We start from the raw sequence: 21,028 nt of genomic DNA, 5'->3' as shown, positions 1-21,028 counted from the left end.
GCGCAGGGTCGTCCTTGGATGCGCACGCCTGCCTGCCATTTTTCCAAAGGAGTTGAACAACACTTTTTATCCTGCTGACACAGGGTTGAGCTTACCAGGGTTGCAAACCCCGTAGACGAACATCGTCAAAGCCTGGGTGTGCTCTGAGCGCAGGCTGCAAACGAAGGGACCGGAGCGTAGCAGCACCTTCTTCTACTGCCAAAACCCTTCCTCTCCCCCCACAGCCCTGGCGCTTTCCCTTCCTACACTGCCTGTAGCTGCTGCAAACAGCGCAGTCCTCTATAACTGCCCAAGCGTCCTGCCAGAGATAAGATGCTCGGGCTCGAGGGACCTAACACAGATCGTGGTTCCCCAACATTACTCCCCGTCTGCTCCCTCCAGCTGGAGTATCGCGCTGGTGATGTGTGTGCAGTAACAGCGACACTGAATGTCCTGCAGGTTATAAATGCTGTCTGTCAAGTACCTCATTGTCCTGGTTTCGGTGAATTTTACCAGCCAGGAAAACAGAAAGCTGCCGGGAGATCGCTCCCCACTGCAATCTCGCAGCCGTTACAGAAGGAAAGGGGCTGTGCTGGCCGTGTGGAACACTGTTTACCCAGGGATGTAAGGAAAGGAAAAAACCAACCGCTGATAATAAATAAAACGTTGGAAAGATTGTAAAGTGAGATCAAGGAATTTAAAGGAAGGGAGTTTATATGGTGTATTTCCTGATAAAATCGGACATTTCAAAGCGTCCCTTAGCAGTGTGGCAATGTTGCGGTAAGCCGAAAGCATTTATGGGCAGCAGAACAGGCAGTTCCCTTGAAAAAGGGTATTTCAGATATATGATTTTAAAGGTTGCTACATGGCTCTGTGCCCACTGAAACTGGAAGAAACCCTTGAGCCAAAATGTACAGCAATCCAAAAAGATGTTTGGGGATTATTTATCATCATCCATTCCCAATGCAGGAATGCTAAGTGCAGCAGTCAGGCCTGGCTGCTCTGGGCTGGACACTGTGCAAACATGACTTAGAGACACAGTGGCCTTTAAATATATTTTTTAATCTGCTCCCTGTAATACACCAGTCCGATAATTGTGCTAAGGGTGTGGGCAGACCTGGGTCTTTTTTTAGATCAGGCCGGAGCCGCCTCGGCAGTCTACAGCCGCCCTTTAGCCAGACGTGATGGGAGATCACTTCTTTCCCTTTGCACTGAATTGAACCACTCTCACTCGTTAATGCAGCACCTCTGCCACCGAGGCAGTGACAAAGGGCCAGGCTGGAACCTCTTAAACTGCTCCTTCCAACAACAGGTCTACCGGTGCTCTCTGCACCAGGGAGCAACAGATACCTCTGGAGAGGAGCAGCGAGAAAGCACGATTCCGATGCTCCAGCTGGAGAGGAGAGAGTCGTGTGTGTTTTGTTCCCTCTTCATTTATTTTCACAGCCTACAGCTGACGTTTGGAGAGCGAGGCTGAAGCGCGGTCCCCGTCTGTTCTCCCTCCACAAGCTGCGAGGGGGCCCGTGCCGTGGCTGAGTCCTGGTTTTGGGCTCCTGCTGAGCCGCGTGGGATTGCAGGGGCAGAGCACCGTCCTGGCCCTTGGCAGCTGTAGCATCAAATCCTCAGCTGCTCCAAGCAGAATTACCTTGCTCTGCACTCACTGAAAGTCATCCTCCTGAGCAGCTCGGCTGAGCAGCTCCCTGCCTTCAGCCGTCCTGTGCCAGCGTGCTTTGGAGGCAGCCTGGTCTCTCACCAGCTCGGCGCTGCTCCGGGTTGTATCCCGGCGTCTGGGTCTTCCCTCTTGCATCACACCTGGCCTGAGCAGGGCTGCACCCTGCTCACGGAGGGGCGGCGAGCAAAGCTCAGCCCAGGTGGGAGGGACTGGGCTCCCGTTAAATCCAAGGCTCCCAGAGGACTGAGTCTTTGCACAGACTCACCCTTGTGCTGATTTTATGAGCTCAAGGTGCTGTGGGAGGCGTTGCAGCAAGAGCGGTGCGCAGGAGAGGGGACGAGCAGCTGCAGCTCAGGTACCTGCTGAGTGCAGATTTCAAGGGCCATCTCTGCCTTTTCCATGTCTTTTTCAAGCCCTTTTTTTCCTTCAATCCTCCATGCTAATGTTATTTGCAGTTTGTATCAGTTCCTCTCTTCCATCGCTTCTTTTTCTTCTACTGCTGCTTTACATTTAGCTGGTGTTTATTCTTGTGCCTTGGGAGAAATCTGCTGCAGAGATCTCAAATAAGCCAAGACATGGTTGATCCTGCCTGAACAATACTGCTGGCTGGTAGAGAGACCAAGTGATGTTTATCCTGGGTGGGGAAGGCTGCTGGATATTCTGGGAGAAATGGCATGGGATTATGCTTATTGCTCAGGCTAAGGTTTTGGACTTTTCTCAGTAGTCTATGGGGTTTATTTTATTAGCAATTACCTTTCTTATTCACCCAGAGTTTGAAGCCTGTTTAAGATTTCCAGTGATGTTTGCTGACTGTGCATCTGTACCAGTGGTGTGAGATGCTTCATCCACTCTGCCTGAAGTGAATTCAGCCTGTAGAAATGAGGCTGTGATCATGTGTCTGTCTGCGTGCGCCCTGCTTTTCAGTGGGAGGCTGCGGTGTGGCGAAGTGTTGAGAGTTCAAGGCAATAAAAAAGCCACGTGGTAGCAAGTGTGACTAGCTGGAGGCAGTGGTTTGTGTAGGGCTCGGGAGGAAAATCGGCTAGCTGTGCGTTAGTCAAGGTTATTTGGTACCACTGTACTTTCTTAAGGCGCTGACAGTCAGCAAGGTCAAAGCGTCGTGACTCAGGTCAGTACCAAGAGATGCTGTGAAACCAAAACCAAGGCCCTGAGGATCCGTCCTTGCATAAGAAGAGAGCAGAGCATCAGGATGATTGCGTGGAAGCTGTGCAACCAGGGGTCCATAGAGGAGCACTGTGGATACGCTGCCTGTGTAGGCAGATGTATTGGCAGGAAGATGGAGGTCTGAGGAGGGGAGGAAGAGTATCTAGTCCCACCTTGTGCTCTTTGTCTCTTGGACCCAAGAGAAGAGCATGGAGCATGGTCTGCTGCTTCACAAGGTTTCAAGCCCTGGGATGCAGTGCTGTACACTCAAGGGAACACGCACGGGGGAATGCAGATGTACAGCGTCCTTCTGAAATGCTTAAAGGTCTGCAGAGCCCTCTGTGCAGCAGCTCCCATCCTCTCCCTTCCCTTGGCACCTCCGAAATGCAGAGAAACAGCCTCTCGCATGCTGCACCTTCCTTTGTAATAATACTGCCTAATGCAGTCCCACAAGGGGACGGAGGTGAGATGTGACCGTGGTCTCAGAAGGGAAAAATCCAGGCTGGTGCTCCGAGGAGCTTGTTAGTGTGTCTAGAAAGTCTGACATTCCTGTAACTCATCTCCAGGATTCCTAGGATTAGCTAATTTAGTCTATTTTTGGACAGACACCCTCTTCTAAAGATGGTCTCCTTGCTGAGCTCCCTGAGCTTCCCATGTCCACCGCTCACCCTGCAAAGAGCTGGAGGGACAAGAGCCACCCTCCTGGCTGCACTGGGACCTCTCCTGGAACGGGGGACCAGGCTCTGCTGCTCATCTCATACCCAGAGAAGCTCTTGCCAAAGGGGAAAAAGCCGTCCTGGGAGAGGAAAAGGGAGGATGGCAGTGGGAGGGGGAGTTATTTGAGTAGCAATTTCGACATTACTAATAACCCTCCTCATCCAAAACCCTGGAGACCCTTTCAGAAGTCTGAAATGTTGCTAAACAAGCAATGCATCGGGGCTGTTCGCAGGGGGATCGCTGGGGGAGGATGGCTTCTGCTGCCGGACACTGACGGGTTGCGTTGGAGTGCTGCTTGCTGCCCCAGCAAAAAGTCCTCCTTTGGCAATGGTCACACAGACGCTGCCCTGTCACCGGGCTCCTGGGGCTGATCAAATACCGAGAGTTAGCGATGCTGTCTGGGATTTCATAAAGGCTTCTTCTTGCTGCTGAACTTTCTAATTATTCTCCTTTGAGCAAGGAGGGGGGTGGCTTTGTCTGCCAGTCCCCCTTCTCTCCCCAGCCGCTGGGAGGGCTGCCCCTCCTCAGGCACCAGCTGCCTCAGGCTCCAGGTGCCGGACCCCCCCGGAGCGGGAGGTATATTAATATTTGCCATGTGATACCGCTGCGCTCTCTGCTCTGCGGGCAAAACACAGCATAACCATGGGAACTTTTTTCCTCAACCTCATCAGCACACCCTGCTAATCTAGGCGAGTCACCCCGCAGCCCTCGCAATGGTTAAGCTGGGTGTAATGAGCTCTGTAAATCCTGGGTGTCCCAGCAGCTCCTTCTGCTCCTCCTGGTGAGGGGATGTGTAACAGACTTGTCATCGGGAGGCTCCCAGGGCTCACGTTGCAAGGAAAAACAACCCAGACTTGGCAGCTGGCTTTGCTGTTTTGGGGTCTCAGCGCAGACAGGGAACGAGCCTGTGTACCGGCTCGTATGTCTTAGCTCCAAATAACCGCGCTGGGACAACCAGGGCTCTGCATGTGCAGCTGCCAGGCGAAGCTGAGAGGCAGCGCGTTCGGCATTGCTGTTACCTTGCCTGATCCGCCGAAGCCTGCGGGAGAGCCAGCACGGCCGCGGGCAGAGGTGGGGCTGGGGGTCCGCACCGAGCTCGCTCTGCTCCCGCAGACGAAGCCAGGACAGGGCCCTGCACGGAGGGACTTTGCTCCATGCGGGATCCCCGGGGCTCGGTCCACGTGGCGGTTGTAGCCTGGCTGGGCCGGGCTGTGCCTGGCGGCTTTGGGAAGGGTGTGCAGGCAAGTTATCTAACAGCCGGGGTGTGTCTGGCACAGCCCTGGCCCAAGGGCACCCTGCTTCTCCCGCCGCCGCCCAGGAGGCACCCTGCAGCCCTCCAAACCCAGCACCCTACCTCCTGCCTCGCCTCTCCGCAGCCCCGTGTGGGTGCTCCAGCTCCGGTCGCAGTCCCGGCACCCCGAGCCCAGCTCCTTTTCATGTCAGGGGGCTTTGTGTTTTCATGTCAGGGGGCTGCCCACCGAGCTGGGCTGGAGGTGGAGGGGAGGACTGGGGTTACTGGGCTGAACTGCAACTCCTGCCTCACCGAGCCAGGTCTGCTGGTGCAACAGGCAACGGCCTCACCAAGAGCCTTTATAAGTGTGTCCGTCTGCATCCAAAATCTGTGACTTGTCCCCTTCATCATAGGGGGAATTCTGTTCCACAGTCTGTTTCCAGAAGCTGAAACTCTGTAATTTCCAGTCTAGATGTGTTTGTGGCCAGCTTATTTCCATTTCTTCTTGTGCTACCCTTGTCTTAGCTTAAACAACAGTGCTCCTTCCCCCAGTGTTTCCGTACAGCCAGTAAATCCTCCCAGCCTCGGTTAAGCGAGCCAGCCAAGCCCTGTCAGGCATGTCTGCAGCGCCTGGGTTACCTCTGCCAGGGCTGCAATGCTTCTGTTGCCGAGCTTGCTCTGCTGCTGCTGCCGGAGCGAAGGGCATCGCACCTCATGGCACAGCCCAGCCCAGCTGTGCCGTCGGCTTCGCTGCACCATACGGGCTCCCTGCCTGCGCTCATGGTCCTTGCCCTCCAGCCCGGCCCCTCTGCCCTGCGCGGGGGCACAGCTGGACGCTGCCCAGCCTTCGCCGGGGCTGTGCACGAGGGCACTGCTATTTCTGATTGCTCTTGGACAGTCCTGATGTCTGTGGGCAGCGTTTGTCTTTCTCATGGCTGCACCATGCTGGTGGCTCATGGCCACCTTGTGATTAACCTCCTTTGCCCGAGCCCTTCTCCTCCTTTGTTCCTCCAAGCAGAAGAGCCTGCAGCTGAGGCTCGAAATTCTTGTGAGGAGCCTGGGAGACCTCTCAGTTTAACCCAGAGAAGGGAAGGGAGGAGAAATTAGGTTTGGAGGCTAATTCTGGCAGCATCAGGCATGAGAAAGATCAAAAACTCAGGGCAGGAATACAAGAGAGGAGGGAAGCTGTTGTATGCATGCTCCTGGAACCCCCTGACAGTCCTGGTTCATGCATACTGCACGTTATTTCTGTACCTACTTAAATTAAAACCAGCCTTGTCTTGCGGACGCTGACTGGAGCCAGGCAGTTCTTCTCCCCAGGGGAGAATCCAATTTTCACTCCATCTAGCTTGTGTTTTTGACCTGGAATGACTCTTCTTTTTATATTTAACAAACGCTCCCTCCAAGTCTTGTAGCATGCTGCACTTCTCACGGCGGTGCCTGCGGCATCACGGCACATACGTGCTCCAAGGCAGGAAACCAGGAGCAAGCAGACCGCTTACCTGCGATCCGACTGACCGCACGGCAGAGCCACGCTGTGACCGGATCAGAGGCGACACGAGCTCTGCGGGCAGAGCCCAGGCACGGCCAGCCCAGCTGGCTGGTGGGAAAGGGGAACTGGGGTCCCAGTCCGCTTCTGCATCCTCTGCGCCTTGGGCTTTGGGTCCAGAAATGCCAAGGAAGAGCAACAGAGCCCAGGTGCTGGCCGCAGCACGGCCGGCTGGGAAGGCACTGCAGGCTGCGCAGGTGCTGGGCTGTGTCACTGCGGCGGTCGCAGGAGGGGACCCCACCACTTGCAGCCTGTGCATCGCCCGCCTGGCCCCCGAGCCTGGGGAGCAGCTACCCTGAGGTCCAGCTCTTCCCACCCATGTTCTGATAGATCCCTTCACAGCCAGCCCTCCGTAGGGATAACCTGCTCCGGACTCTGTCCGTCCCCCATCGGGGCTGGGACAGACCTGCCTTGCAGAGCACAGCCCCGAATGCCTGGAGGCGCAGCTGGGGCTGCGTGGCTTCCCCGTCTGTAGTATTAATCAGTTACGATTTGGAGATGCCGTGTGCCTGTCGACTTTGCAACTAAAGGCCCAAGAGCTGCCTCCCAGAGGTGCTTTCCTTTCTGCAGCACAGGTCTTGCTGCAGGACACGTCCTTGCTCCTGAGCCTTTCTTATGGACCAGCCTGCCAGTCCTGTAAATAACATCTATCGGAGGCTCAGGAGACACAGTGGGGTCTGGGCTGGGAGGAAGCTAAATGGGTTTGGAGTATTTATTCACTTCTGCAGTCCTTAAAAACCTCTCCTAGCTCTTTTGAGAGCATTAACTGGTGTGACTCATGATCCATAGCCACACCGAGCGCCGTATGCTGTGAGCAGCAGCAGACAGCAGCAATGTTTTGCTTCTAATTCACTAATCTTCATGAGTCTGTGCTATTCTGGGTGTCTGTCCAGCAAGAGGAGAGGCTTCTCCAGGGTCATATAATCCATTGAGGGCAAAGCCGACCTGTTTTGAGCCACCTCCGTAACAGCTCTCAACACCCAGCACAGCAATTAGTCACCGCTTACCAGACATGACGTACTGCGCCAGCCCAGCACTCCTGCCCTCGCCCACGGGGGATTACGGACTGGCTGCCCAAGAGCAACGTGCCTCTTTCTTAATCCTATGACTCCATAGTTAATCAATCTGAGATAGGCGAGTAAATAAGCCAGTCATTCAAGACTGATGCAGGAAAGGACAAATATTTTAGTAAGTGTAGCCCACTGTTTGTATGTATTACACACCAGATCCACACAGGGTATGGAGGAGGGAGCCCTGAGCTGTAGGATTAGCTCCAGTCAGCGAGCCTTTGGCTCTGACTCTCTGGACATCCCGTGGTCCCCACTGGTGCTGCCCTCCCCGAGGACCGGAGAGGACAGGCACGTTCCCATGCAGCCGGCGCAGTACGGCCATGAGGAATGTGCTCGGCTTTGATGTCCCCAAGCACCAAGACATTGGGTTTTGGTTGCCACGGTGGGTACGGAGGGGGACAGGCTTATTTTCCTTATCCTGAGACAAATGAGCGAGGTTCCCTCAGTGCGTTCGGTGGCAGCGAGTTTTGCCGGACAGCAGCTCTCGCCGTGCCAACGTGCAGACAAGCACGAGGGAGAGCAGCAGCCGGGGGGACCCCACTTGGTTGCTGATGCAGTTGGACGGCTTCCCCACCTCCAAACGGTGTCCTGAGACCTTGCGCCCAGAACCCCCCAAGGGAAGCCTGCCTTCTGCCGTGGGATATTTTAATGGTGAATTAAAAAATACTTTCTATCTAAAGCGAAGCCAGAGAGTATTCAAAATTTAATAGCAATCAGATTCCTCGAGCAGCGCCTTGACTGAGAAAGCAGCCACACACACAGGCTTCCAGGGCTCAGTTCACACTGTACCAGCAAAATAAACCCTCAGATTAAATGTACACCCACTCGCAGAACATTGCTCTGGCAGGCTGCTCCGTCTCTCTGGCCCACTGCAAGCCTGCCCTGCGTGGCTCCAGGCTCGCTCTACCATTGCCTCTCCAGATGGCTTCCGAGGGTCAGGGTCCCACGCAAAAGTTGTCAGAGTGATACTTCGTTTCATTCTTAACCAGGAAAATAAGCACTGCAAATAAAGCAGAATGTACTTTTTAGGCCTCTGAATCCTGAAAAGCTATTGCACATTAATCCTCCTTGCACTTGCCCAGATGCGCTGTGGCACCAGGAGCAGAGGCTGAAGGGGGGTGGAAAAGCAGTGCAGGATGACTTGTTTTCTTATGAGCTGAATTCCAGCTTTGCACTCCAAATCCCCGTTTTTATAGACTTTTCCGCTGAAGTCTGCTCCTGCCCGGGGCATGCCTGTGTAACCGCTCCTCTCTCTGCATTCCTTAGATTCTTCTTCCGCTTGAGACGCTGGATTGAAGAAGGGGTCTGAGGTCCCTGGTGGAGAAAGGGAGGCGAGGAGGAGGAGGTTTCCCTTGGACGCTAAGCCGTCAAACCAGAAAACCAAACCATGTCACAGGTCATACAAAACCACGTGTTGCGTGTTGGACAGAGCGTGTGTGTTTCCTCACAGGAGGAAAGCAAGAGCTTGCACCCGGCGGGGTACCCGGGCTGCTCCGCGCTGCCGATGAAGTACACCTACTACTCAACGGAGGGCTGGCCTGACCCGTCCACGATGGTGCACACCAACGCACGCCTGCTTCCCAGTGGAGGTCTGTATGGAGCCCACCCCGTGTTTGAGCATATGGCTGCTCACGTGCAGGGGAAGGGGCAGCAGGATACCTCTTTGGAGAGACCCCCTGCCCCGTATCAGCCAAAGGAGGAGGAGGACACCGGCACGGATCCTGAGGCTCACCTGGTGTCTCCTACCTTGGACATATCGATAGAGAGTCTCAACCAGCTGATCCTAGAAATTGATCCGACCTTTCAGCCGCTCACGTGCAAGCCGGTGAAGGATGCGGTCCAGCCTGCTTCTCAGGGTGACACTGCTGCCACCAAGAAACAAGATCCGGAGGCAATAGGTGAGGCAAAAGGCGCTGGTCGTGCGGTGGAGCCAGCACAGCTCAGACCTAGTGAAAACCGTCTGCAAGAGGCAGAGTGAAAGTCCAGGGCAGAGAGGTTGGCCACACACCAGCCCCAGTGGGCAGGATGAGGTCCTGTGCTCCTGTGAAGGGCTGGGAATGGGCATCGGTGACATCCCCCACCGTCCCCAGTGGGATCGGTGTGGGATACTGTCTCCTGACGTCAGGGCTTCATACAAAGGAGCAGGAGAACAGACTGTGTATCCAGGCTCTCTGCCTAACTCGCGTGCTTAGGTGGCCCTGGTCTGATCACTTCTGAAACGTCTCGTGTCCAGCTAGCTCAACAGGATACAAAAGAAAACAGGGAGAACAGCCTTTAATTCTACCTGATGTTTGTTTCCCTGTGTTTGGAGAAAACATTTCTCATTAGAAATGGGACTTGTAGCTCTTGGAAAACTCCTGACCCAAGTTATTACCATCAGTGACTAGAGACAGGCACTGACCTCTGGGCGCGATGGGTGGCCCGTGCTTACCCTCGCAGCAGAGCCCCAGTTCTACCAAAGGGCAGCGGAGCCTTTCCCAGGGTCATACTTGACCTGTGGAAGCACAAGGATTTGAAGCCAGATTTCCAAAGCCCTGGGCTAAGGTACTGATCGTTACACAACCATCCCATTTAAATGTTCCCAATCATTTTGCCAGGGAAATTCTTTTTCCAGGGCTTGTGCACTCCTCCAGCAGCATGCCTGGCATACACAAGGCAGAACATCAGCAGCACATACCAACCCCCTCTTTCTGCTCTCATGCGTGGGTGCCTTACGTGAACCCTTTTGCAACACTTCTCTGTCATCCCTGCGATCCAAAGCTCTGCTCTGTGTGCGGCTTCTGATCCAAGCACTCCTGCCTGTGGCTCTTTTGCAGCGTGTTAGCTGCTCAACACACTGTGCGCAGGGTAACACCAGCAGACAGGGTGTTGCACGCTGCTGCAAGCGTTCTGGTGTGCCTGAGGACAGATCTGTGATGTGTTTAGGTGCCTAAAGATACAGTCTCACTGCTTCTGAAAAGCCTTATTGCCTATCTGTGTCTTTAGACACGGAAATACCTTGAAAATCTGTCCCCAGGCCTCTTTCCAGAGGAAGGTCAAATGGGAGGATGTTAAAGGCATGAAAAAAATTCTGTTCTCCCTGAGCCCTCACGCAAACGTCCGCATGAGGAACGTGGGGTTGGAGGAGGACGAGGTGCGTGTCTGCAAGTGCACTGAACTGCAGCCCTGGGAGGTGTGAGCGTCCCGGTGCTGCAGCAGGGAAGCGGCTAAGCTGGGGAGTCAGGGAGCGCAGGGGCCGGAGCGGCGCGAGCACGCCGTGGGGCTTGGGCAATTCTGGAGCAGATGGCATCTCTGCTTCCCGCTGGGATGGAAGGGGGTGGCCTTGCAGATAAAGTACTGTGACAAAGTGCAAGTTCAGCTCTTGGCTCCTCAGCCTAGTGTCTGGAGGCACTCAGATGCCACTCCTTCAGGCATCGCTCGAGGGCTGGAGTCCGAGCAGCTCAGCAGGTAGCGTGCTAGTGGTTTTGAAAATCTGGCTCCAAGTGCAGAACTGAACATCTGGAAATCTGGCCCTGAATTCAGTGGGAAAAGCCTCACTTCAGCTTTCATTTTCTTTTAACAGCTCATATTTTTTAGGCAAACTTCCTATTGCTGCACAGCATCCCTGTTCACCCACCTCCTCCTGCTCCAGCCATGCGACCTGTGCGTGCGCTGCTGCTGCTCCCATCTCACGCCAGCTGGCCCCGTGGAAACGCTCCTGTTGGGCTCCCGCCTCCCTTTCCTCCGCTCGGCCGTGCAGGGGAGGGCCGCACAGGGCCCCGTTGCGTGCTCTGAATAATTTCCACGCCCCTCCTTTTTGCCTAAGGTGTAAGTTCCCTGCAAACACGGTCACTTGATGTGAGGGCTGGCAGGAGACCGACGGTGCCCAGAGTCTGCGAGAGGGGCTCGTTCTTGTCTAGTGGAAACCACGAGGAGGGCTTTTAGCATAACAGACGCTGTAGCAATAGGAGGCACGTTCATGACAGTCACTAACTCCCTCTGGTACTGGCTTGTTCCTGGAGGAGAGCGTCTCAGCTTGCGTGACAGCTGGGCCCCGTGTTTGCGGCACTTTTGCCACTCCTTGATGCTGAAAAACTTGCCAAGGTCTTGAGCAAATATTTGAGGTTTAACCACACCTGATAAGCAGGAGCAAAGGCGGAAAAGTAGGAGGCAAAAGGCCTCGTCAGCCCAGTGCACAGATGCTTTTCAGTCATTTCTTTAAAAGACAATTAAAATCCCCATTTCTTTTCCCCTGTTGAGGGAGACATTGACAAAAAGCATCCGGCCAAGAGCTTGCTGTAAGGGTTTGCGCACTGATACCAGAACCCTGCAGCTCCGGAGCCTTTCCGAGGACGAGCCTTGGAGGAGCTGCTGCTGGCTGCCAGTGGCAGTAAGGGTGTGGAGGGGGAAGGCTGCGGTTCTGGCTCCTTCCCCGTGCGTGGTCCAGCTGCAGCCCCGCTGGGGACCAGCCCTTCTGGCTTACGCGGCGCCTCCTCGGCGGCTCTCCGCTGGCCGCGCCGATCCAGTCCCGCGCTGGGATCGGCATAGAGAAGCGGCTCAGGGAGTAACTTTTGTACAGACTTGTGCTTTTCCTGCTCATCAAGCTTTATGCCCCAGAGGTTTGGTTGTTCCTTGCAGTAAACAGGGTCTGCAGTGCTTGGCAGTCTGGAGCCAGCTGCTCTGCCCGGCCAGCTACCCTCACCGGCAGGTCCCAGGGCAGGAACGGGGCACGTAACATCAACTGCCGGGGAGCTCAGGGCTGTTAAGAGCAGTTTTTCATTGCTGCAGCAAAAAGGTTTTTCTCTCTCCAAGAAACACCTTTAAGAAGGGGAACTTTCCTGAACTCCATGGCAGGGCAAGAACCAGGAGCTGTAAACAAAGCTGGGCACGTTCAGACTAGAAAGGAGACGCACACTTCTAGCAGTGGAGGTGATTAACCGCTGCAACAGCTTCCCTGCGGAGGTGATGAATTCGCCATCGCTGCAAGCACTTAAATCAAGTCTGAGTGTCTCTTGCTAGAAGGCGTCTTCTAGCTCAGCCAGAAATTATGGCCTTGTTCAAGGAACCCAGTGACTGACGTGCATCGGGCACCTGGGGAGCCAGGCACCCCCTTGTCCTGGCCATGAGGTTTCACTGAAGGTCTTGGAGCATGCGATGCTCTGTCAGATGTGTTACCATATAAATAATGGCAAGCAAAGGGGCTGGGAGATGCCTTGCCTGCCCCGAGCATGAATGGAAGAGCAGGAAGAAACCCACAGCAGGGCATGGGCTCAGAAACTGCCCTGGCAATTGTTTCTCTAAGGAGACTTGTGCAGGATGGGAGAAGGGAAGGGAGAGCAGCCGGCCCCTGCCCTGGCCTGTGCTTGCTGCTGGCACGGCTGGTCCCATAGCTGACACCTAGAGCCTTGTAACTGCCCTTGTCCCGCGCAGCTTCCCTCTGCCCCCCGCTCCGCAGCCACGGTGCGGATGGTGCGGATGTCCGGCCGTGCCTGGGGGCCGGGTGACGTCCCCCGTGCTCCTCCGCCCAGCCATCTCGGAGGGTGTGCGGGGCCACGTGCCTGCTGCCGTGGGCACCCTCCGAACCTGATGTCATCCCTGGGGGGAGCAGCCAGATGTTTTTCTCTTGAGTCAGGTACAAACAGAGCGGCTGCTGGAGGAAACACCCGCCTCTCGCTGCAGGTCTCGGCAAGCACCGGCTGTGCAATGCTGGCGGGGGGGAGTCTGTGCAGTCAGACATGACCGCATGTAACCCCAGGTCCCTGGGAGCCCGCCAGCACTGGGGTGGGTCACTGTGGGTTGGTGTCTGTGAAGAAATCAGCCCTCATAGGGTCTTAACAAAGGCCAGTGTTGGGCCATGGGGGTCTCCCTGCAGAGCCCGGGGGTCCTCCCCTGGGCCCAGGAGCCCTGCGGGGCATGCAAACCAGAGCCAAAATTAATAGCAAGAAGAACAGAGATGTGTGTCCTCAACAGAGCTTAGCTAACGAACCTGACTCAAACACTGACTCAATAACGACCTCCTCTTTCTTCCTGCAGACATTAAGTACATAGAGATGACACCCGGCAGAGCCACGTGTCCCGAGCTGCTGCAGGGCTCCCCCAGCCCTTCGGGCACGCCATTCTCGAGGTCCCCCCAGGGCAACGGCTTCCTGCCCCAAAAAGGGGGGCTCAGAGGCAACTACAGCACCAGTGGCAGCGTGGTTTTCTCGAGCCCACTCGGACCCGCGAGCCCCCGCTCGGGTGCCCCGAGCTGTGCTGCCTCCCCAACCTGCAGCAAAGCGTCCGAGTGCATCGCTGTCCCCCAGCAGTGCATGGCTGGCCAGATGGACAGCATCTCCTACGGCCCCGGGGCTCTCGGCACCTCCCCGGGCTTCGACAACTTGCTGAAGCCCGTGCATGTGGTGAGGGCCCAGCAGAGGAGCAGCTGGGTCTCCCTGCTCTCCACGAGCCCCGGCTCGGACACCAGTTACATCCTTGGAAGGTAAATGCTGCTTTGTGTCCCCATCTCGGGCTGATGATGGGGATGGAAGGGGCACAGGGCGGTTACCCCAAGTCCTGCTGTCCAAGACCTCCTTCCTCAGGCTGGGAGTCGATGCCCCGCCGGGCTGGCGCGGTCTCTGGGGTGGGCTGTGCATCGCATCCCAGCTAAACAACCCCACTGATCTCCTTCTGCTCTCTGTCTCCCTCTTGCAGCAGCACCCACTCGCTCCACAACGACGACTTGGATGCTCGCCTCGCTGCCTGCCGCTCCGCTGACTGCCCGTCCCCTGCCAGCTCCCTGGGCAGCCCCTGCCCACCTTCCCCGAGCGTCAGGTCTCACTCTGGAGAAGCTTTTGGCCTGAGTCCCCACCAGCCCCTGGCAGCCTGCTCCACCAAAGCCAACACCTCCCCATCCCAGAAGGGACAGGCCAGCAGCTGCCCCCCCTCCATCCTCAACTCCGCAGCTGACATCCCAGTGCTGCTGGTGAACGGGTGCCTGGAACAAGGAGATGCATCTTCCAGGCTGGCCAAAGCCCCCCCAGCCTCTGTCAAGCAGACCCCCGCTCCCAGCTGCAGCCCGACCTTGAGGCTCGGTGCCCTGAACAATGCACTGTCGGCACCAGCCCTCTCCTGCGTCTCGGACAGTAAGTCACCTCCCTGCCATAGGGCAGGTCTCGGGGGGGAAGGAGCTGTAGACCCCAACAGCTGCCAGGAAAGGGGGAGCAAACACCGTTTTCTACTCTGGTTTGTCTGTGGGTTATAGCCATGAAGGACAGGAGGTCCTTGCTGGAGCTGGAGATCCTGGCTGTATCTCCACCGGCTTGCAGGGCTCTGCGGTGGTCTCCAGCTCTTTGCTGGTGACCCTGCATTAGCCATGGTGTTTTGCCCACCAAGGTCCTGGGGCACGTGCTCAGCAGGCAGAAACGCTCTGGTCCCCTCAAGGACATGCAGATGCCCTTATTTATAGTACCTGTGAATGAGAACCATAATTCTGTCATTTTGTGCTTGTTTGTGGGCCCAGAACGGGTGAGGAGGAGGGGTTAGGGTTCCAGTTTGCTCTGGAGGACACCTAAAGATACCAGAGTTTATAAGGTCCCTCATTCAAGGGTAAACAATAGGGCTATTGTTCTCTGGAGGAGATTAGCAGAGGCAGCTCTCGGGGCAGAGGGTTTTAATTGGGATTCTTATGGGAATAGCAGGAGAGCTTTGCAGGTCAGATCCTCAGCTGCTGTAAATCCCCATGGTCCAGTGGACTTGTGCAGGGTTGGGCAGGCTAGCACTGCTGGAGGATTCCATGTGCTGCCTCCCTGCACTCCATCACAGCCTGCCAAGAGAGATAATTACGTGGAGAATGAATTATTCTGAGGAGTAGGAAGGAAGCTCTGTTCAAAAGGATTGAAAAAAAACTTCAACCCTGGCCAGCCTGAAAGGGAAATATCTGTGCTGGGGCTCTGTCCTGCTCAGTGATGTCTGCTGCGAAGGTCTTTCGGGTCCCCCACGGGCCTTGACGCCGTAAGGTCTCTTGCAGGTCCCCTCAGGGCTGGGCAGCCGACCATGAAGTTTGTGATGGACACATCGAAATACTGGTTCAAGCCGAGCATAACCAGGGACCAAGGTAAGGCGCAAGTGTCTTTGCTGGGATAACCCCATCTGACTTGCTCTCTGCCGGACTGCTGCCTGTTCCCCAGGCTGGAGTTTGCCTCCCCGCAGCACCTCAGTCCGGCTCTGGCCTGTGCTGAGGTCCCGTGGGGACTCGGTGATGGCGATGCAAAGCATACTGGGGGCTGACGGGCATGGAGAGACCCGCTCACAGGTCTAGGGGGAAGGCTCAGAAAGACGGGCTGTGCCACAGCCCCTCTGTCCCCACCTCAACTCCAGCAAAGCTTCTCCTGCCTCTGACTGTGCTGCTACTCAGCATGGCCCAGGCAGGGGCTGACTCTCTCCTGGGGACCGCAGGGACCCACGGGACCGAGCCGGGGCCCCTCAGTCTGCAGGGGCACTGCAGTCGGTACCCGCACGAGGGACGTGCACGTCCTCAGCAAACGCTCCTGAGTGTTTCTCGCTGCTGCCAAGGAACAACTCCCCGCGAGAGCATCGGCCGGACGCGAAATGCAATGTGGGGAGGTTCCACCTGTTTTGCTTGGCTGAGCCTCTGCCTGTGCTTTGACAGCAATCCAGCTGCTGAAGGACAAGGAGCCAGGCACGTTCGTTGTGCGGGACAGCACATCGTACCGGGGGTCTTTTGGACTGGCGATGAAGGTTCCCGTCTCTCCATCCAGCAGCCAGACAGGTACAGGGACTTGCTTGGAAGGGTTGGGTTTGCTTCAAGGATTTAACTGAAACTTGTCAAACTAAAGCAAGCTGAGAAGCCGCAGGACTCCGGTTGTGTGAGAGACGCTGGCGGTGGGGTCTGTGCCTGCCCACCCCACCCCTGCACGGGGGCTGGCACCGCGCTCACCACACAGAGCAGAAGCTCTGGTGAATGCCCTGGGACGGGGCCCCAGGGCGGGCAGGGGTGGGCAGGGGAGGGCAGGGGCGAAACAACGGTGCTCGTGCCGGTGCTGACGCTGTCTTCAGTCCCGCTTGCAGGCGATGAGAGCAGTGACCTCGTCCGGCACTTCCTCATCGAGTCATCTGCCAAAGGGGTGCACTTGAAAGGAGCCAGCGAGGAGCTGTATTTCGGTAAGGACGGTGCCATCGCCCGCAGCAGCCCCGGCAGCCCCAGGAGCTGTTTCCAAAAGCCCCTCGAAGCGCCGGCCAGGACCAGGGCTGCAGAGCCCTGCACTGAGCCTGCTGCCCGCCCGCAGGCATGGGGGCCCTCCAGCCCCCGGCTCCTGCCCACGCTTCCCTGCCAGTGAGGCTGCGGTAGTAGTCCCCAAAACAGGAACATGGGGTGGGGGCTGGAAAACCCACGTTTGTTGCTGTGAGGCCCCAAATAGTCCCGCTTAGCCCCCCCTTCCCTCCTTCTGAGCTCCCGGGGACACTGTTGCGGGGCCAGAGGCGCGTGGGTGGGAGGTTTCAGGCACCGGGGCCCCCCCGACTCACGGCTCTGTGTTGCAGGGAGCCTCTCTGCCTTCGTGTATCAGCACGCCATCACCCCGCTGGCACTGCCCTGCAAGCTGAGCATCCCCACCCGAGGTAGGTGTCGGGGGCAGGAGGGCTGCTCCGAGGGGTCCCTCCTGCCAGTCTGGGGAGGTGGGCACGGTCCTGCAGTGGGGAGGGGGCTGAACCGCCCGGGTGCCCCTGCAAGGGGGCTGATTGCCCTGGCTGTAGGGGGAGCAGGGACCTGCAAGAGCCGACGAGTACGAAACGGCGGTGACTTGCTTCTGCTGGGGGTGGAGGGTGGTCAGCAAAGCAGCGGGGAGCAGGGGACCGCTGAGGGTGGGCAAGGAAAGGAGGAGTGGGGAGATCAGAGATGAACAGAGCCAGGAGAGGGAGATGGAGGACAGTTAAATTAATTACTGCTCTAAACCCCTGCAATTTAAGCGCTCCTGGGCCTTTGGGCCTCTTGTGAGATAAGGAATCACCACCCAATGCAAAGTGGTGATCCAGAGCAGCCTGACCTGTGGCATCAGTGCTCCTACTTGTCGTTTGTGCAGATCTTGCTGATGGAGAAGATAGCCCTGACTGTGCCCCAGAATCCACGCTATCCCTGCTGAAGAAAACTGCTGGTGAGGAAAGGAGCAGGCTGCTGTCACCAGGGGACAGTCGAGCTGGCAATAGCTAGAGCTCTGGGCACGCACCCGTGCTTTGGGCTTTAGTCCTTACCGATCGAACCCCAGGCTCAATTTTTTTATGTCATCCGTTCTGACACCATTCACAGCAGAAGCTGAAAAGCCAGCGCGGTCTTTGGAGCTGTGCAAAGCAGCGGGTCGCCCCAGTGCATCTGTGGGTGCCAGCGCGATGCCCCCCTCCTGGCTTTGTCACCAGGCTGGCCATACCTGCAGGTTTTCTTCCCGTCCTCAGATCATGGGCCTGCAAGGGAACCTGATATTTTTAAAGAAAGGAGACTTTTGGTCCTCACGATGGTGAAGTAAATCTTGAAAAGACAGTTCTTGAGGTCACAAGGCTGATAAAAGACCCACAATTCCCCCAATTTTAAATAGCCCCTGATTTTTAAGCCTCTCTCCTGACTGGCTTCAATCGGTATTGAGCTGATGGGTATTGAACATCTGGAGTTTCCAGGAGAGGGATGGGGCAGTCGGGGGCTGGTTAAATTGCTGAGGGACCTTATGGGAGAGGCACAGAAATTGCGGAGCAGGACGGGGAAGGGTCTTTGCTTCTCTTCCGTGCCCGGGTGCCCCCAGCCTGGGTGCAGCGGTGGGTGGGCTCCAGGTAAGAGTAGAGAGCGATGGGCAGGAGACCGCGCGGAAGGGTCACGGCGCGGTCAGGGGAGTCGGGAACCGCTTTGTTTTGCTGGAAATTCTGAAAAATAAGTTGGCAAGCTGAAAAGTTTAGTTTGACCCAGAACAGCCCTTTAAACAGCTCGATCAGCCTGAAATGTCATGTTTTAGGTTGGCCTTCAGCCGTTAGTTGGCTTGGGGTATTTCTGCTTTTCATTAAAGGAAATATGTAATAAACAGAAAAAAAAATCCAAATGTGACATTTAGAAACCGGAAATTAAATACTTTGACTTTTAAAACAATTAGTGCAAAGAATTAAAGTAAACCAAAATAAATTTGCGAAGAATTTCTGCGTCACCAAATCTTTAATTTTCATCAAAACAAATCTGACCCACGTACACGTGTCCGGTTCTGCAGGATGATGCCTGGGACCCGGCCCTGGGCCCGGCACCGCTGCGCTTGGCGCTGCACACGCTCAGCGCAGTGAGATGCCGGCGTGCTGCGGGCCACGTGCTGAGCCGGGCTCTGTGCTGTCCTTGCAGTGTGCAACGTCCTGTACCTCAACTCGGTGAACGTGGAGACGCTCACGGGAGCCCCGGCCATCCAGAAAGCCATCTCCTCCACCTTCGAGCTGGAGACTCTGCCCACACCCACCCTCGTGCACTTCAGAGTGACCGAGCAGGGAGTCACGCTGACGGACATCCAGAGGAAGTAAGAGCCGCCTGGGGAGGGCCAGGACGGGGCTGCCGGGCTGCTGCCCGGCCGAGGGCTCACCGGTGGCGAGGTGCAGGGGGGAGCTAAATGGTTGATGGAAATGCAGCTCGCCCGTGAGCGCCCAGCTCTCTTCTTGCCTCTCAGCCTGCCAACGTGCTGGTCTGCAGCACGTCAAGAAAACCTGGCCTGCTAGGACAAATCCGTGTTGCAATCCAGGGGTGGACTTGACCCCTTCTGTTAGAGCACGGGGCACAGTGCTGCTTTACGTGAAGCTAACGGCAACATCTCAAGAGCGGGAGGCAGGAGCCAGCTGAACCCAAGAGCTGCCTGCGCTTTGCCAGCTGCCAGCTCAGCGGGTGGCCCCGGGGAGCGGGACCCCCACACCCCCAGTCCCCCTCACCCCCCGTTCCCCAGCAGCCACAACAGTTTCAGCAGGGCTTGAATTTCCAAATGCCTGTTTCTCCCACCAGCTCTTCCCCGGGCACTTTCCTCCTCTAACGCCCCGCTCTCCTCCTCCCCCCGACAGGGTGTTTTTCAGGCGACACTACCCCTTGGCTGCCATCAGGTTTTGCGGCATGGACCCTGAGAACAGAAAGTGAGTTATCAGCTGCTCTGCGGGCGGAGGGCGTCCGTGCCGGTCGGAGCCGCTGCGCGGTGCTCGCTTCCCCGCGGTTCCCAGCACGGCTCCGCTGCTCCCGTCTCTGCACCGCTTAAAATCCCAAATCCCAACCACTGGCTGTGCAGCCCCTGCCCCGGGCTTAACACACTGGGTTTAGCTAAATATAAACCTTGACTTTGCAACTGATGGAATGAGTTAAATATCAGCCTTTGAGCAAATCCAATTCTGTTCTTCCCTCAGGTGGCAGAAGTACTGCAAGTCCTCGAGGTAAGACCTGCGCCGGGACCTCCCGCAGCCCAAGCGTGCCGGTGGAAACCTGGGGGGGAGATGCTGCTTTGGCCCAGCCTCACCTCTCCAGTGCATGCATTGCAAAGCTTTGCAGAGCAGCAAAGAATCAAAGCTTAAAAATGAAGAGGGGATGCGATAAAAGTTAACGTGGTGGCAGGACGAGAAGTGGGACAGATGGGTGAAGCTTTATGGGGAGTTTTGCTCTGTAGGTTTTGATGAGAGGCTTGGCTAAGCCCAGTTCTCCACATCCCCTCGTGTAGAAAGCCCCCGTCCAAATCTGTCTGCCTTCCCAGTGACTCGCTTGCTCTGGGCTCGGGAAGTGAGTTTATATCTGGCTCTACCTTGCGTTCAAGAAACTTTTCACAGCTGGGGAAGCCTTGCCAGAAACACTTCTCCCGGCTGTTTTGCTTCCAAGTAAACGTGATTGGGGAGCAGGCCAAGGTAGAATTGCTGGAACCGGGATTTTGCTTTGTGGCTGGGGCTAGTTTAAGCGTATTCCTTTGGATTCCTGGATACAAACTGAATAAGTCTCTCTCCTTTTTCAAAGAATCTTTGGGTTCGTGGCCAAAAGCCAGACAGATTCGGAGAACCTCTGTCACCTGTTTGCAGAGTACGACACCGTGCAGCCAGCGTCGCTTGTCATCGACCTTCTCTGCAAGCTCCTGCTGGGCCTGTAGAGGACAGAAACGCCGGGACAGCTCAGGGCTGGCAGATGCCCACACGCAGCCGAGCTTCTGCTGCTCGCCTTTTCCTGCTTCTGGGTTGCATTTTGGCAACAGCTCATATTTATATTTTTTTTGTTACGTACCATCACGTCAAGAGTCTCAGTTAAAGATTTTATGCTCTGGTGGGATGAGATGTTCCTCCGAGACCCTCCACGGGGCATCGCGGGGCATCGCTCACCGCGGTGGCCAGCGCGGGACGGCTGCCCACGGCGAGCTGTGCCGGGCTGGGAGCGGAGCTGCGGGACGGGAGCTGTGCTCACCGTATGGAACCGCCGCCTCCCTCGCCTGGCATGCACCATTCGCTTTGCTCTGGAGGACTGAAATACTCTGGCTGAGATTTCTACTGGCAGCAGGGGATGCCTGCGCTCGGGGTGTCCAAGCTGAGGCGCGTTCGGTGGAGCTGAGCTCCCGCCTTCGGGGACTCAGCCCTAACCCCCCCAGTGCCGCAGGAGGGGAGGTCTGGTGCAGGCGGGGGGGACTCGCCTCCCTGACAACAGACCAGCA

General features: G+C 56.5%; 1 protein-coding gene across 1 annotated transcript; it reads left to right on the top strand.

Annotated features, from left to right (window-relative positions):
• The first annotated feature begins 8,766 nt into the window (after positions 1–8,766).
• Positions 8,767–20,619, top strand: TNS4 (tensin 4). Its single transcript, XM_050911896.1, has 12 exons — positions 8,767–9,277; positions 13,392–13,836; positions 14,049–14,479; positions 15,364–15,450; positions 16,006–16,125; positions 16,425–16,517; positions 16,896–16,973; positions 17,435–17,506; positions 18,721–18,889; positions 19,419–19,487; positions 19,752–19,778; positions 20,347–20,619. The coding sequence occupies exons 1-12, from the start codon at positions 8,767–8,769 to the stop codon at positions 20,474–20,476; spliced, it is 2,232 nt and encodes a 743-aa protein (XP_050767853.1). The 3' UTR covers positions 20,477–20,619.
• Positions 20,620–21,028: the final 409 nt, after the last annotated feature.

This window comes from Gymnogyps californianus, chromosome 28, assembly GCF_018139145.2.
Source record: "Gymnogyps californianus isolate 813 chromosome 28, ASM1813914v2, whole genome shotgun sequence".
In the NCBI taxonomy this organism is placed as follows: Eukaryota; Metazoa; Chordata; class Aves; order Accipitriformes; family Cathartidae; genus Gymnogyps; species Gymnogyps californianus.
This window is presented reverse-complemented; position numbering and strand designations above follow the sequence as displayed.